General features: G+C 44.3%; 1 protein-coding gene and 1 pseudogene across 1 annotated transcript; one reads left to right on the plus strand and one right to left on the minus strand.

The window, feature by feature from the left end:
• Positions 1 to 16: 16 nt before the first annotated feature.
• Positions 17 to 14,080, plus strand: SMIM7 (small integral membrane protein 7). The gene is made up of 6 exons (XM_066270730.1): positions 17 to 217; positions 901 to 967; positions 1,049 to 1,090; positions 1,550 to 1,602; positions 3,425 to 3,515; positions 11,025 to 14,080. Exons 2-6 carry the CDS (start codon positions 942 to 944, stop codon positions 11,038 to 11,040), a joined length of 228 nt encoding a protein of 75 aa, XP_066126827.1. The 5' UTR covers positions 17 to 217; positions 901 to 941; the 3' UTR covers positions 11,041 to 14,080.
• On the minus strand, positions 8,815 to 9,413 carry LOC136321010 (large ribosomal subunit protein eL20 pseudogene; annotated as a pseudogene).
• Positions 14,081 to 14,936: the final 856 nt, after the last annotated feature.

Here is a 14,936-nt window from a genome sequence, read left to right on the forward strand (position 1 = left end):
AGCTGTCGTGGGGCCATCCTGTCCCATGGAGCCCGGCCGGTCAGGTGTCCCCTACTTTGTCCCCCCTCTGGGGTATCACAACCCCATTCAGCTCAGCGAGGCGGGGTGCTGACCCCTCTGGAGTGAGTTGAGCAAAGCAGCTCTCCATTGGTGGAGAGGGGATCCCTCACGCACGGAGCCCACCCAGGTGGGACGGATCAGTCAGGACCGCATCTAGGTGAGGCTTGATAAGGACCTACGTTTTCTGGGGAGTCCTCGGATCGGGACCTCAATACCCCGTGAGGTTTAATCAGTGGAGAACCTCATCCTCCCGTACCCCACTGGGTCCCTTCTGTCAGGACCTCGTCCCCCATGCAGATGTCATGACCCCAATCTTCTGTGTGGCTCCGAAAGTCATGACCTCCTTCCCCCACGGAGACCTCTGTGCTCCAAAGGGACCGTCGGTAGGGATCCTCCACCACAGATAGTGGAGATCCCCGCCTCTCATGGGGCCCAGAAGAACCCTCCCCAATCAGTCGGGGCGTCCATGCTGCTCAGTGGTTAAAGGCCCCGTTCCTCCGAAAGCCCCATCTGAGACTCCAGTCCTGAAGAAAAAGCTGCTCTGCTAATTCGCCTGCAAGCGGGCACCTGCTAGCCTCACGCCTGCGCAGCACGCCTCCAAGGAGTGACCTAATCCTGCCTTGAGATGGCCCTGCCCATAGGTGACGTCACACGCTGGCCAACTCCTGCTCCACTACATTCTTGGCCTCTTCAGCGAATAAGCGCGCTTCTTTTGCCCTAAAGGGGTCAAGTTGGCAAAGGGTGAGACCCCCCCCACCTTGGCCTTCGATTGGCTCAGCCCTCGCCAGTGCTGCTTCGCGATTGGCCGGTTTGTGTTCCTCTCCCCTCCCTTCTCATCAGGGCTTCCGCTTCCGGCTCTGTCGGACGTTTCGGCCGTAAAGATGATCGGAGACCTCCTGCTCTTCGGGTAATTAAAGGAATTAGATGCTGGGCAATAGAGCTCGACCCAGTTGAGAGCGGCCTAGGTAACCTTATTCTCTTTCCTCAGGACGCTGCTGATGAACGCCGGAGCGGTGCTTAACTTTAGGCTGTGAGTAGGCCGCGAAGTACCGTGGCTCCACCCGGGGACCCGTAGCCCCGCCCCCGCGACCGTGAGCCAGTCCACTGCGCAGGCCCGACTCCTTAAATCCCAGCCCGCCCTCTGGCCTTGCTTGCAGCCTTTGGTTCTTCCCCGTGGGACTTTATGCTGCCGCGACCTGAAATCCTGACTCTCCGTTCCCTGGGTATCCCTCTGTTCGTACCCCGAAGAGCCTCAATACCCCTCCCCCAAGAAACTCTTAGACCTAACTTGTACACACGGACTATCTTTTCCACTTTGTTGGTGGCTGTAATTGGTGTGACAGGTGGGCGCCCAAAGAGGGCCATCGAACCCCCGGAGGTCACACAGCAAGACAGCGGTAGGACTGAGTGTCCGTGGTCTTTTGATTCCGAGGAACTGAGTGGTCCCTGTGTCCTATCGAAAGTGGACACTGATTGCTTCTCTTTGTAGAAAGAAGAAGGACACGCAAGGCTTTGGGGAGGAGTCCAGGGAGCCTGGCACAGGTAAAACCTCCTTTTTTGGACTCTGGAATTGGTACATTTCAGAGAAAGCAGTTCTTTCTCAATTCCTACCCCAGTTTTTTTATTTCTGTGTGTGTGTGTGAGAGAGAGAGAGAGAGAGAGAGAGAGAAAGAGATGGGCATGAAGATGTAATGTTCCTTCTTCCCCCTCTGTCACCTACTTCTTTATCCTGCCAGACCACACATAGGTTAGCACTCTTACCACTTCCTACAGTTATAATTTCTCTTTACGTATGCTACCTGGTTAATGTCTACCCCTCACATTTGACCTTAAGCTCCAAAGGAGTTCATTCCTGCTGTGTGATTGCTTGTTTAGTGTTTGTCCCTACTGTGAGTTCCATAGGGCAGGCATCCCTGTCTCATTTTTCCTTGTGTCCCCCACACTTGGCTCCTTCCTGAAACGATTGACCTTAATGTTGATGGCAGGAGAACTGGCTTAGAGAAGAGCCTTACTGAGCAGTGCCTCTTGTACATCCTGGGAACAAACCCATCTCTGACATTTGAAATACATGTTGGGCCAACACTTACAAAGGCTTTGCCACACACAGTAACTCCATCAGGTGGATAATACTAGACTCATCTAAACCGTGTTCAGCAAGACCATGTGCTAATCACACACTGGCATGGTGCAACAGTACCAGGAGGCTGTCATGTTTGTTGCTGTGAAAATTTTTGAGCTCCTGCCCTGTGTTTTGTACTTACTGGACAGCTGTAGTCTCTTGATGACACTTTGGGTAGCACCCTTATAAGTCACCTAACATGGACTAGTTCATTTCATTCTGGAGGCCTGGGAAAGGGATGTGTGTAGATCAACTCAAAACCCCAGATAAAGTTTCTGGAACACAGGTCTCTGGAGTCTTAATGTACCACATTGCCTCCATTGGTAGCAGAGGGGACCAGAATAAGTCGTCACCAAAGCAGAATTCCTGTTTTACTTGCCCAAACTATTATGCTTTTAGTTGTAAACACCAAAATCACAGCTCAAAGTGTTTGAAGCAAATTGATATATCCAAGGGTAGAATTTGACTCCAGGCACACCTGGATTCAGGGCTCAAAGCAGCCCTCCAGTAAGTGACTATTTCCAGCTCTCTTTTTTTCTTCTAGGTTGGTTTTACTATCAGGCTGGCTTGTATTGGCCCTAGAGCAGGACTTAGCACATTTTTCTGTAAAGGGCCAGATTATATTTTTGACTTTGCAGACCATGCTGTCTCTGGTGCAACAATTCAAGTTTGCTATTGTAACTAGAAAGCAGCCATGACAATATGTAAATAAATGGTCATGGCTGTATTCCAACAAAACTTTATTTGTGGAAATTGAAATTTGAATTTCATGTAAGTTTTGTATCTCATCAAATACTCTTGAGTTTCTAACCATTAAGAAATATGAAAAACATTTTTAGCTCTCAGGCCACATGGAAACAAGTGTTAGGGCTGGTATTGTTTCCTGAACTGTACTTTGCTAACCCCTACCCTAGAGGACTCTGTTTATATCTTTCCAGCCCAGCCCAGGAAGCCTGGCAGAAAACAGTAGTTGGGGCAGAAGTCCTAGGGCTGACTCTCATTGGGCATATTTGGGTCATATGCTCCTCCCTGAGCCAGTCACAGGCTGGGGGCTTGGTGCTCTCACTACCAAGATTGGTGATTGGTAGCCACAGATTGAGTGTTGAGGATGAGGGTACAGAAGAGAGCCAAAGGAAAAACCAGGCTGCCACTGGAAAATGGGGGCAGTGGTTTTGGGGTGGCTAGACACTGCATACACAGCAGAAATGTTAGTAGTGTTTGTAAACATACTTTCTGACTTTCCAGGTGACAACATACGGGAGTTCTTACTGAGCCTCAGGTACTTCCGAATCTTCATCGCCCTGTGGAACATCTTCATGATGTTCTGCATGATCGTGTAAGTCAGTCCTGCCCATCTCCTTCATTGTCATCCTTGGTGTCATTCTCCAGAATGACCCACCTGATGGTCATTCTTTCTTTTGTTTTTAAATTGAATTTATTAGGGTGACCTTGTTTAACAAAATTATATAGGTTTTAGTTGCCCAAATCTATAACATATCTCCGTACACCATGTGATGGTTCTCTGTTTTCTCAGTCTGTACTTTGGTGTCACGCTTTCTGCTTTCAAAATAAGAACTTTCAGGGGCAGGGGAGGGGCACAAAGAAAACCAGATAGAAGGTAACGGAAGACAATTTGACTTTGGGTGATGAGTATACAACATAATCAAATGTCAAAATAACCTGGAGATGTTTTCTCTGAACATATGTACCTTGATTTATCAATGTCACCCCATTAAAATTAATAATACATTTATTTTTATTGAATTAAAAATAAGAACTCTCCAAGCTTGAGAGGAAATGAGTTTGCAGTGCTTAGCTATGCCACCGCAGTCCAGGCTAGAGCTTGGATTGGAACGTGGCATTCTCCAAGCCCTGACTGAGCCTGTGGCCCAGTCATCTCTTGCCAGTTCTGCTATACTTAGTGTATCCTTGGCGTCTGTCAAGGTGAAAAATTGTTGGATGGCCACTGTGCTGCTGGGTCCTCCTCCTACCCTGCTAGAATCCAGCAAAAGTGTATTCAGACCTTATTTCTGTTTTTATGCCCTTTAAAATTTTTTTTTTGTTTTTATGCCATTTTTTATTTTCTCACTAGGCTAAAAAAGTCCAATCAGATTGGTTTTGCCTCCATAATGCCAGTACTGCTGTTAATGAATCGTAAGACTCAGAGCTAACAGACTCAAAGGAAGGGTCTGCAGTTCTGTGCCGTGCTGAGTCCATCTCGTATGCTTCCCCCAAAAAGGAAAAGAATGAGTAGTTGAGGTGCTGAATTTGGAGTTGTTGGGTGGTCCAGCTGGCAGTTTGAGGAGATGTTTCCAGGACATAGAAGTAAAAGAAGAGTAGAGGAAGTGTAACTAGGACTCACAGGAAGGGAGCTCACTGAGAGGCAGCTTCTCTGGCCTTTGTCTCTAGGTTCCTAACTATCCATTCATTCATTTATTCATCTACAACTATCCATGGTGGGCTGTGCTCTAGAATTACAGCTAAGACCAAGACAGCCATAGTCCCTGCCTTAATGAATGTACAGTTTAACTGGTGGAACACGGACAGAAAACAAATAGGAAAAATCGGTTGTGAGGTGCCAAAAGGGAGGGAGTCTCCCAGTTTAGGAGGCAGCAAGAAAGAGGCTCTCTGATGACATGCCATTTAAATTGAGGCTGACCAGAAGCCCAATCTGCAGACCTGGGGAGAGGCAAGGTCGCACAGGAAGCAGCAAGTGCAAAGGACCTGGGAGCAGGAAAGAACTTGGTTTGTCTTTATCATTCTATTCTTTTATATTCGTTGGCTTTTGTCCTTTTGCCTGACTAGCTTCCTTCAGTGCCGATCTTCTGGCTTGTAACCAGGATGGTAGCCTCTGGCTCTGTGATCTCTCAGCTGAGTCCTAGGCAAACTAGTCAGTAGCCCAGTGTTCTGATTTCATTTCCTGGGACTAAAGTGTGATTGACCCAGTTAGGTGTCATCCAGTTCTAGTTGGATTGAGAGTTCCTCATTCCAGACTAACCACTGAGGTCAGGGTTCAGCAAGCCAAAGCCCAAGGACCATATCTACTCCCTGTCTGTTTTCATGAATGAATTTTTATCGTGTCACACAGCCATACCCACAACTGTGACTGTTTTTGTGCTAAAACAGTTGGGGCATTGTGACATAAATGCCTGGGCCCACAAAGCCTTAACTCTTTAACTGTGGCCTTTTTTTTTTTTTGATTTATATATGTATACTGGGATGATATAACAACACACTCCTATAGAGACTTTAAGACAAGTAGGACAGGGCATTTCTTTTTTTTTTTTTTTTTTTGTATTTTTCTGAAGCTGGAAACGAGGAGGCAGTCAGACAGACTCCCGCATGCGCCTGACCAGGATCCACCCGGCACACCCACCAGAGGGCGATGCTCTGCCCATCTGGGGCGTCACTCTGTTGCGACCAGAGCCATTCTAGCACCTGAGGCAAAGGCCATGGAGTCATCCCCAGCGCCTGGGCCATCTTTGCTCCAATGGAGCCTCGGCTGCGGGAGGGGAAGAGAGAGACAGAGAGGAAGTAGAGGGGGAAGGGTGGCGAAGCAGATGGGCGCTTCTGTGTGCCCTGTTCAGGAATCGAATCCAGGACTTCCGCACGCCAGGCCGACGCTGTACCACTGAGCCAACCGGCCAGGGCCTAGCTGTGGCCTTTTATAGTGTGCTAACCCCTGACCTATGCCAGTTCTTCCTGCAGGGGTCATGACTGAGGGAATATTTTCACCAGAAATAGCTGTCAGGGAGGCAGTGATTGGTTTTTCCAGGATATTAAAACATTGGAAATCACCTAAATGTCCAAGAACAGGGGAAGAATCAGGGAACTTAATTATTATTTACTTATTCATTTTAGAGAGGAGAGACAGAGAGAGAAGGGGGAGAGGAGCAGGAAGCATCAACTCCCACATGTACCTTGACCATGGAAGCCCAGGGTTTTGAACCGGCGACCTCAGTGTTCCTGGTGGATGCTTTATCCACTGTGCCACCACAGGTCAAGCCAGAATCAGGGAACTTAAAGGGCACTCATATAGCCAACTGTCCATGATGCCAACAGTGATGATGTGCCAGAAGGTTATGTCTATACTGAGGAATGTTCTGAGAGTAAAGAACCTGTATGCATACCCTGGCTTTAGTTGTGATTTGAACATAGTAAATGTTAAGTAAATTCTGAGTGAGTGCTGAAGTCTGTAATGGAAATAGTTCTAGCATAGGAGTTTGAAGGGTATACTCCAGACTGTTCGTGGAGGTTACTGTATCAGGACCTGAAGGTTGTTTTGCTATTTCCTGCATCCAGGATCTTCTGTATTGTTTGAGCTGGGCTACTTTGGAAATTTTAAAGTCATGAAAAACTGGCTTGACTAGTGGTGACTAGGTGGATAGTACATTGACCTGGGATGCTGAGGTTTCATGTTTGAAACCCAAGGTTGCTGGCTAGAGTGCAGGCTCCCCAGCTTGAGCATGGGGTCACTAGGTTGAGCTTGAGATCATCAACATGAGCCCATGATCTCAGGCTTGAGCCCAAAGGTTGCTGGTTTGAGCAAGGGGTCACTGGCTCATCTGTAGGCCACCGTCAAGGCACGTATGAGAAGCAGTCAATGAACAAGTAAAGTGATGCAACTACAAGTTGATGCTTCTCATCTCTCTTCCTTCCACTGTCTCTAAAAAAACATAAAGTCATGAAAAACTTTAAATTGCAGAAACATGTCTGAATGTTTAGGAACTGAGAGTACTGGTATCTATAAGTTACTTTGAAACACATCAGAAATGAGGTAGACAGAAGCTAGTCAGGCAAGAGGACAATAAGTCAATGGACATAGAAGAACAATGGTAAAAACAAACCAAGCTCTTTCCTTTGCACATCCTGCTTCTGATGCTGCCTTACCTATCCCCTGCTCTGCAAATTGCTTCCTGTCATTCTTGATTTAAATGGATAGATGTGTAGTAAAGCAAAGTGCTAACTGTGGAATATAGGTGCTGTGTTAGTGCATATTTACTGAACTGTTCTCTTACTCTTCTGTTTGTTGAAATCTTTATAACAGAATATTGAAAAGAAGCTAGGAAGAAAATGAGGGTGTCAAACCACAGAGAAGTATAAATAAGTAAAAAGTGGAAGTTGATTTTACAATTCAAGATTTTATAGTATATTCACAGGGTTGTACATTCATCACTGCAAGCTAATTCTAGAGCATATTTGTCACCCCAAAGGGAAACCCTGTACTCATCAAGCAGTCCCTCCCGTTTCTTCCTGTCTCCAGCCTCTGGTAGCCACTTGTCTACTTTTTGTCACTATGGATTTGTGTGTTCTGGTCATTTCATATGAGTGGAATCATGTAATATATGGCCTGTTATGTCTGGCTTCTTTTACTAGCTTGTCTTTTAATTTCTTCAGTGTTGCAGCATGAATCGGGACTTCATTCCTTTCTGTGGCTGAATAATTGTCCATGGTATGGATATGCCACAGTTTATTCATCCACTCGTCAGTTGATGGTTTTTTGGGATGTTTCCCCTTTTTTGGCTGTTATGAATGATACCAATATGAACATTTGTGTGCAAGTTTTGCAGGTTTAAATTTTCAGTTCTCTCTGGTATATACCCAGGAGTGAAATTGCTGGTCATACAGTAACTCTATATTCATCCTTTTGAGGAAGTGCCAGGCTACTTTATAAAGTAGTTGCAACAATTTACGTTTGCATCAGTAGTGTGTGATGGTTCTATTTTCCCCACATTCTTGTCAGCACTTGTTGTGGTCATTCTTTTTTTTTTTTAAGTGAGAGGAGAGATAGACAGATTCCCACATGCACCCTGACCTGGATCCACCCAGCAACCCCTGTATGGGGCTCATACTCGAATCAACTGATCTATCCTTAAAGCCTTAGGCCAACGCTTGGACCAACCAAGCTATCCTGAGCACCTGGGGCTGACACTTGAACCAATTGAGCCACTGGCTGCAAGAGAGGAAGAGAGAGAGAAGGGGGAGAGAGAGGGGAAGAGAAGCAAATGGTCACTTTTCATGTGTGCCCTGACCGGGATTGAACCCGGGACGTCTGCACACAAGGCCAATGCTCTATCTGCTAAACCAACCAGCCAGGGCCAGTCAGCCTTTTTTATAGCCATCCTAGTAGATGTGAAGGTTGATTTGCATTTCTCTGATAGTTAATGATGTTGAGCATCTTTCCATGTGCTTATTGGCCATATGTATATCTTCAGAGAAATGTCTGTTTTGATCCTTTGCCCTTGTTTTTATTTTTCCTTAGCACCCCAGTTTTCCCAAGGAGTTTATTTGGGCAGACCAGGGGATAGGGAAGCCCTGCATTTAAAAGAAGGTGTTGGGCCTAACCAGGCAGTGGCGCAGTGGATAGAGCATCAGACTGGGATGCAGAGGACCCAGGTTCGAGACCCTGAGGTCGCCAGCTTGAGCGCGGGCTCATCTGGTTTGAGCAAAAAAAAGCCCACCAGCTTGAACCCAAGGTTGCTGGCTCCAGCAAGGGGTTACTCGGTCTGCTGAAGGCCCGCGGTCAAGGCACATATGAGAAAGCAATCAATGAACAACTAAGGTGTTTCAACGTGCAATGAAAAACTAATGATTGATGCTTCTCATCTCTCCATTCCTGTCTGTCTATCCCTCTATCATTCACTCTGTCTCTGTAAAAAAAAAAAAAAAAAAAAAAAAAAGAAGGTGTTGGACCTCTTGGTGGTGACATGTAGCTTGTGCTGGTGAGCAAGGACCTAGTGGGGCAGAGGAGCTTGTTCTTGGAGTCGTGAAACTTCTTGACTGCTGGTAGGCAGCTCTTGCTGGCCAAGATCTCCACTTTATGAACTGGATTGAATGGGCACCAGCATGGTGCCAGGACCCCATATCTCGGTAGCACAAAGTGACAGTGCCCATAGTGATCAGATTCTGTACATTTTGTGGGATGCCACTGCAGGAGTCATAGTGCAACCTGATGCCACAGTTCTTCTCCCAAAGGGGGGATTTTTCAGACACCTGCCTACAGTAGACAATTTCCCTTGTAGATTTCTTCGTTTTCTTCAGTTGAGACACAGTACCAGAAGCGCAATTTGGCAATGACATGGTTAGGTGCAAAGATACGCATGTGGTAGAGGGGCTATGTGTGACACTTGGGGGGTGGGCAACCAGCGCCCACCACCTTGTACTCTCATAGTGTGCCCAAGGACTTTATAATGTTCTCTGTGTTTGCTACCACCCACAAAAGCCCTTTGCCCATTTTTTTTATAAATAAATTTTTATTTTAATGGGGTGACATCAATAAATCAGGGTACATATATTCAAAGAAAACATGTCCAGGTTATCTTGTCATTCCATTCTGTTGCATACCCATCACCCAAAGTCAGATTGTCCTCCGTCACCTTCTATCTAGTTTTCTTTGTGCCCCTCCCCCTCTCCCTTCTTCCCTCCCCCGCCCCCCCTGTAACTACCATACTCTTGTCCATGTCTCTTAGTCTCGTTTTTATGTCCCACCAATGTATGGAATCCTGCAGTTCTTGTTTTTTTCTGATTTACTTATTTCACTCCGTATAATGTTATCAAGATCCCACTATTTTGTTGTAAGTGTTCCTATGTCATCATTTCTTATGGCTGAATAGTATACCATGGTGTATATGTGCCACATCTTCTTTATCCAGTCTTCTATTTTTTTTTTTTTACAGTGATTAAAGCCTTTAAGCAAACTCTTGGCCAATATAGCAAGAATCCATAGAAGAGTACCTTTGCCCATTTTTTAATTGGTTTATTATTGAGGTGTAAGAGTTCTTTTCATACTCTGGATACCAGTCCCGTACCAGATACATGACCTACAAGTATTTTCTTCCAATCTGTGGGATGCTTTCACTTTTTGTTTCTCTGCGAAGGGGAGAGATGAGAAGCATCAACTTATACTTGTGGCACTTTAGTTGTTCATTGATTGCTTTCTCATATGAAGCCAGCGACAGTGGGATGGTCATGTCTATGATCCCATGCTCAAGCTGGTGACCCCTGCACTCAAACCAGATGAGCCCGCACTCAAGCCAGGGACCTCTTCGTTTTGAACCTGGGTCCTCAGTGTCCCAGGTTGATGCTCTATTGACTGCGCCACCACCTGGTCAGGCTGTCTTCACGTTTCTTGATAGCACAAAATTTTTAATTTTGATGAAGTCCAGTCTTTTTGTTGTTGTCATTAAGAATTTTATAGTTTTAATTTTAATAATTAGGTCTGTGGTCCATTTTGAGTTAACTTCTGTATATGGTGTGAGGTAGAGATCCAACTTCATTCTTTGGCATGTGGTGATCCAGTTGTTCCTGCACTGTTATTTTTCTTTAACCTTTTTATTTTGGAAGAGTTTAGATTTATAGAAAAGTTGCAAAGATAATACAGAGAATTCCTTTATATGTCTTTTTAACAGCTTTGTGGTATTCTCAATAGGCTTCTGTCATAACCTTTGTACCCATTCCCAGATTTAAGGAGTATCTATTAGTTTTCAAGCCTTTTCTTCTCCAGAGTGTCTGTAGTAAATAGAGTTCACTGTAATCGTTTGTTTACTCAAGGTCTTTTGGATATGAAAGTTCCCACTGACTTACAGTAATAGAGAAAAGGCAAAAATAAAATGTTACAGATTTGTATGAAATGGATAATTCTTTAAAGAGTTACATTTTTCATTTAAGTGTATAATTGGGTAGTAGTAAGTATAGTCACAGTGCTGTATAACAGAAGAGTTCCTTATAAAATTAGAAAGTGATCTAAAATAATCTTAATAAAAGCAACATAAAATATATTCTAAACGTGTTTTCAGAGTGACAGCTCCCCATTCTCACTGACATTTCTGCCTTCTGATTTTTCCAGGCTGTTCGGCTCCTGAGCTCCAGATATGGAACCAAGAACACACCTTCCTAGATGTCAAGTCTTCCCCTCCCCCCCCCTGTTTCTGACAAATTCAAGAATGTTTTTGACTGGAAAACTGGTGACCTTCCCAGAAAGCCCAAGCTCGTGGTGGGTGGGAAAAAATGGTCTCCAAGATGTGCATGGCTTCCGGACCACATCACTGTTTTCTTTTTAAAGATATTTTCACATTGGTCTCTGCATTGAAACATTGTCTACTTAAGGAGTTTCAGGAGGGTTTATGTAAGGGACTGTGATAACATTGAATAGAATAGAGAGTATTTCTAGATAGTTCTTTCAGATTGGAATCCCTCTTCCACCAAGCTTTCACTAGAAACACGTTTCTATTTCTTGGTTTATTTATTTCTTTTTATTTTTATTTTTTTAAATCTATATTTTCTGGTTTTGCTCATTTTTTTTTTTTTACAGAGACAGAGAGAATCAGAGAGAGGGATAGACAGGGACAGACAGACAGGAACTGAGAGAGATGAGAAACATCAATCATTAGTTTTTTGTTGCGACACCTTAGTTGTTCATCGATTGCTTTCTCATATGTGCCTTGATAGGGGGGCTACAGCAGACGGAGTAACCCCACCAGATGAGCCCGTGCTCAAGCTGGCAACCTCGGGGTCTCGAACCTGGGTCCTCCACATCCCAGTCTGACGCTCTATCCACCGTGCCACCGCCTGGTCAGGCTTCTTGGTTTATTTTTAAAACCATCCTTTTGGTTAGAATTACACAGATTTTTACGAATAATTTATTTCAAAGGATCTGAAACAGAAAGGTTGGCTTTTACGTTTGATGCAGTCTCTTTATTGGACTCTGTGAATAACAAAGTTCATTGTTGCTGGGTCTGCACCCAGGTTCCTTCTCTGTCGCAGTAGGGTCTGCGTGACCACTCAATGTAACTAACTGTCATCTCCAGGACTTTACGAGGGAAGTATTATTACTTATTTTCACAGAAGAAAGGTGCAGAGCAGTAGGCAGGGGCAGACAGGTGACTTATAAGAATATTTGCCTTGCCTTGAAAGCCCTCTGTTGAAGGGGCCATTAATTATATGATTTTTAGAGTGAGAGTGATTTATGTGATCATATTGGGGCCTAGTTCTGAAAGCTTGAGGCTTTTGGATTTGTTTTTCAAGTGAGTGATCCAAGGTTGAAAAACAATGAGCCTTATTTGAACATTTTGCACAGAAGCTTCTTTGAAAGAGTCCTGGTTTAATTGCCAAAATGAAATGCTGGTCAGGACCTGGATCCCATAGGCGTTTGATTTGCCTGTTGTGGTTTTGGAAATCCTGACTTGTAGGTAAACCTGATGGGAGGAACAAGCAAACATGCAGGCTTTTAAAACTAAATGCATTGAAATTGAAACTCATTTCCCAAAAAGACCTTTTGTTACACATTTTTTAACCAAGAAGTTGATATCCAACTTGAGTCATTTTGAATTAGACTTTGTGAAACTCTTTGGATTAATTTTGGAGGCTGTCAAAAGGAAATTATTTTCCCTTTGGTTTTTGCTCAGTAAATGTTGGACAGGGATTGGGCAAATATGATTTTGACCTAGCTGTTCCTAGAAGAATTAAAAGAGCCAGTGATAATGGTGGGGTTTTGTTAGACCAGGGTCAAGTCCTCTTGTACTGCTGCTCAGCTAATGTCATCCTACTTCATTTCTTCTATAGTTTATTCCCTTGTCATATCCAGCCAAACATCTCCCCTTGGTTTATAAGTTGCAGAGAATGTGGTTTCTGAATTGAGTTTCGCCCAGGCTTGTGTTCTTGCAGCAAGAATGAACATGCTAGGATCTTGGCTGGTCATTCTTCAGGTGTGTGAATGGTGCAGGGAAACCTCTGCATTCAGACCTGCAGAGATGTTTCAATGGAACAAGGCATTTGTGTATCATGGGGATAAATCTTTCTCAGAAAAGAGAATGGTGTCATTGAGATTTTGTTTCAATAATTGTATTTTTCTCCAGAGAACTATTATCTCATTATTAAGTTCTTATAAGCAGCATGGTTTTGGGGGGTGTATATTGTCGTCTTCTCTACATTTTAAAAATCGCATCTCATGGATCTTTAGGAAACTTCAAGAACCCCCACTGGCAACAAAGCTTATCAGAGTTTGAATTTTGGGTGTATAGAATCCCACAACATTGAACTGCTCATGTTCAGGGTCACTTAGATATGGGTTCAAATGGCATCTCTGTTCCTTGTTGGGGCGACTTAGGCTGATTTCTTCCCCTCTGTAAGACTCATTTTCCATATCGAAAATGGGCTTGCAGGTCACACCTACCTAGGTTTGTTGTAAGGTTTGGTGAACTTGAATTTGGGCTGGGTGCTTGACCCGACGCCTGGTAACCAGTAAGTACTCGATACCTGTGGGTGTCTTCACTGCCATGTTTTCTTTCTTGCCTAGATTCATTCAGTCAGTCCACACCTGCACCATGAGAATGTGATCACAACAATTTTAAAAAGTGGGAACAATTTCCAGCATGGAAATTTTTTCCCATCTTCTCATTGTCTTTCCAGTGTTTCCCTTGTATCTTTTGGTATATACCATATAGCAAGGCAGTTCCGGTTCTGCTGTTTTCTTTTTTTGTGTGTGACAGAGAAGGAGAGAGGGACAGATAGGGACAGACAGGAAGGGAGGGAGATGAGAAGCATCAATTTTTCATTGCTGCTCCTTAGTTGTTCATTGACTGTTTTCTCATATGTGCCTTGACCGGGGGCTATATAACAGAGCTAGTGATCCCTTGCTCAGGCCAGCTACTTTGGGGTCATCATGTCTGTGATCCCACACTCAAGCTGGATGAGCCTGCACTGAAGTCAGCAACCTCAGGGTTTTGAACCTGGGTGCTCTGTGTCCCAGTCTGATGCTTTATTTACTGCGCTACCGCCTGGTCAGGCTCTGCTATTTTAATTTTTACGTCACTTCCTTCATATTTTCTGGGCTGCCAGGAAGACTTCATGGTTCTCATTTTGAATGACTGTACAGAGTCAATAAATCTCTCTTAGGCCCTCTCATTTGACTCGATTTGTACCTTGTCTGCTGTTATAAATGTTACTGCTGTCACCAGTTGTTACACCTGTGCTGGCTTCCCTCACTGGTACTTCCAGAAGCACTCAGGAAGGCTACATCATTATGTATCACCATTATGGCTTTAGTGGCTTCCATTTATTTTGTTTTCGTTTCTTACTACCAATGCATGTTTATTGGACAGCAATCATAAAACAGACCTTGTTTCTATATTTTTTTTATATAGTATCGTTCTTAATAACTGTAAACTAGCTATTGTAAGGATGTGGTTATTAATTTAATACAACTGATGGAGACTTGAGCTGTCTCCATTTTTGGTCTATTACAGATGACACTGAGTGGACAGCTCAGTGTATCATTCCTAATAGCTTTGAGGTTACTTTTAAAAAGAGATCTACCTTGATAATTTTAGGCTAAAAACCCCAGAGAAAAGTGTGTCTTGGACAGCTTGCATCCTTTTCTTATTTATTGTTTGTTCATTTTTATGTCCTACCTAGTTTACACATACATCCATACCAAAGAACTTGGTTCCAAGTCCTATCTGCTCTGGCCAGGGTGGGTATTGGGCTACTTCATTTTGTTTAAGCTGTGAGTAAGAAGGTTTTTGACTCCAGTCAGATAACTGATTCTTTGTGCAAGAGACAGCAGTTGATGTCACACCAGCTGGCTTTCCACCTTGGCCCAGAAGGAGCCTAACCACCATTGAAGTAGTAAGTCCCTCTACTACTCACCCCGGGGCATGTTACATGGGGTTGCTGCCGAGGTGAGAAGCTGTATGTGCACGGAGAACAGAGAGAAGACCTCAGTTTGCAGCACCTGCCCTGACCGCAAACTTTAGGGTTC

This window comes from Saccopteryx bilineata, chromosome 1, assembly GCF_036850765.1.
Source record: "Saccopteryx bilineata isolate mSacBil1 chromosome 1, mSacBil1_pri_phased_curated, whole genome shotgun sequence".
Classification (NCBI taxonomy): domain Eukaryota; kingdom Metazoa; phylum Chordata; class Mammalia; order Chiroptera; family Emballonuridae; genus Saccopteryx; species Saccopteryx bilineata.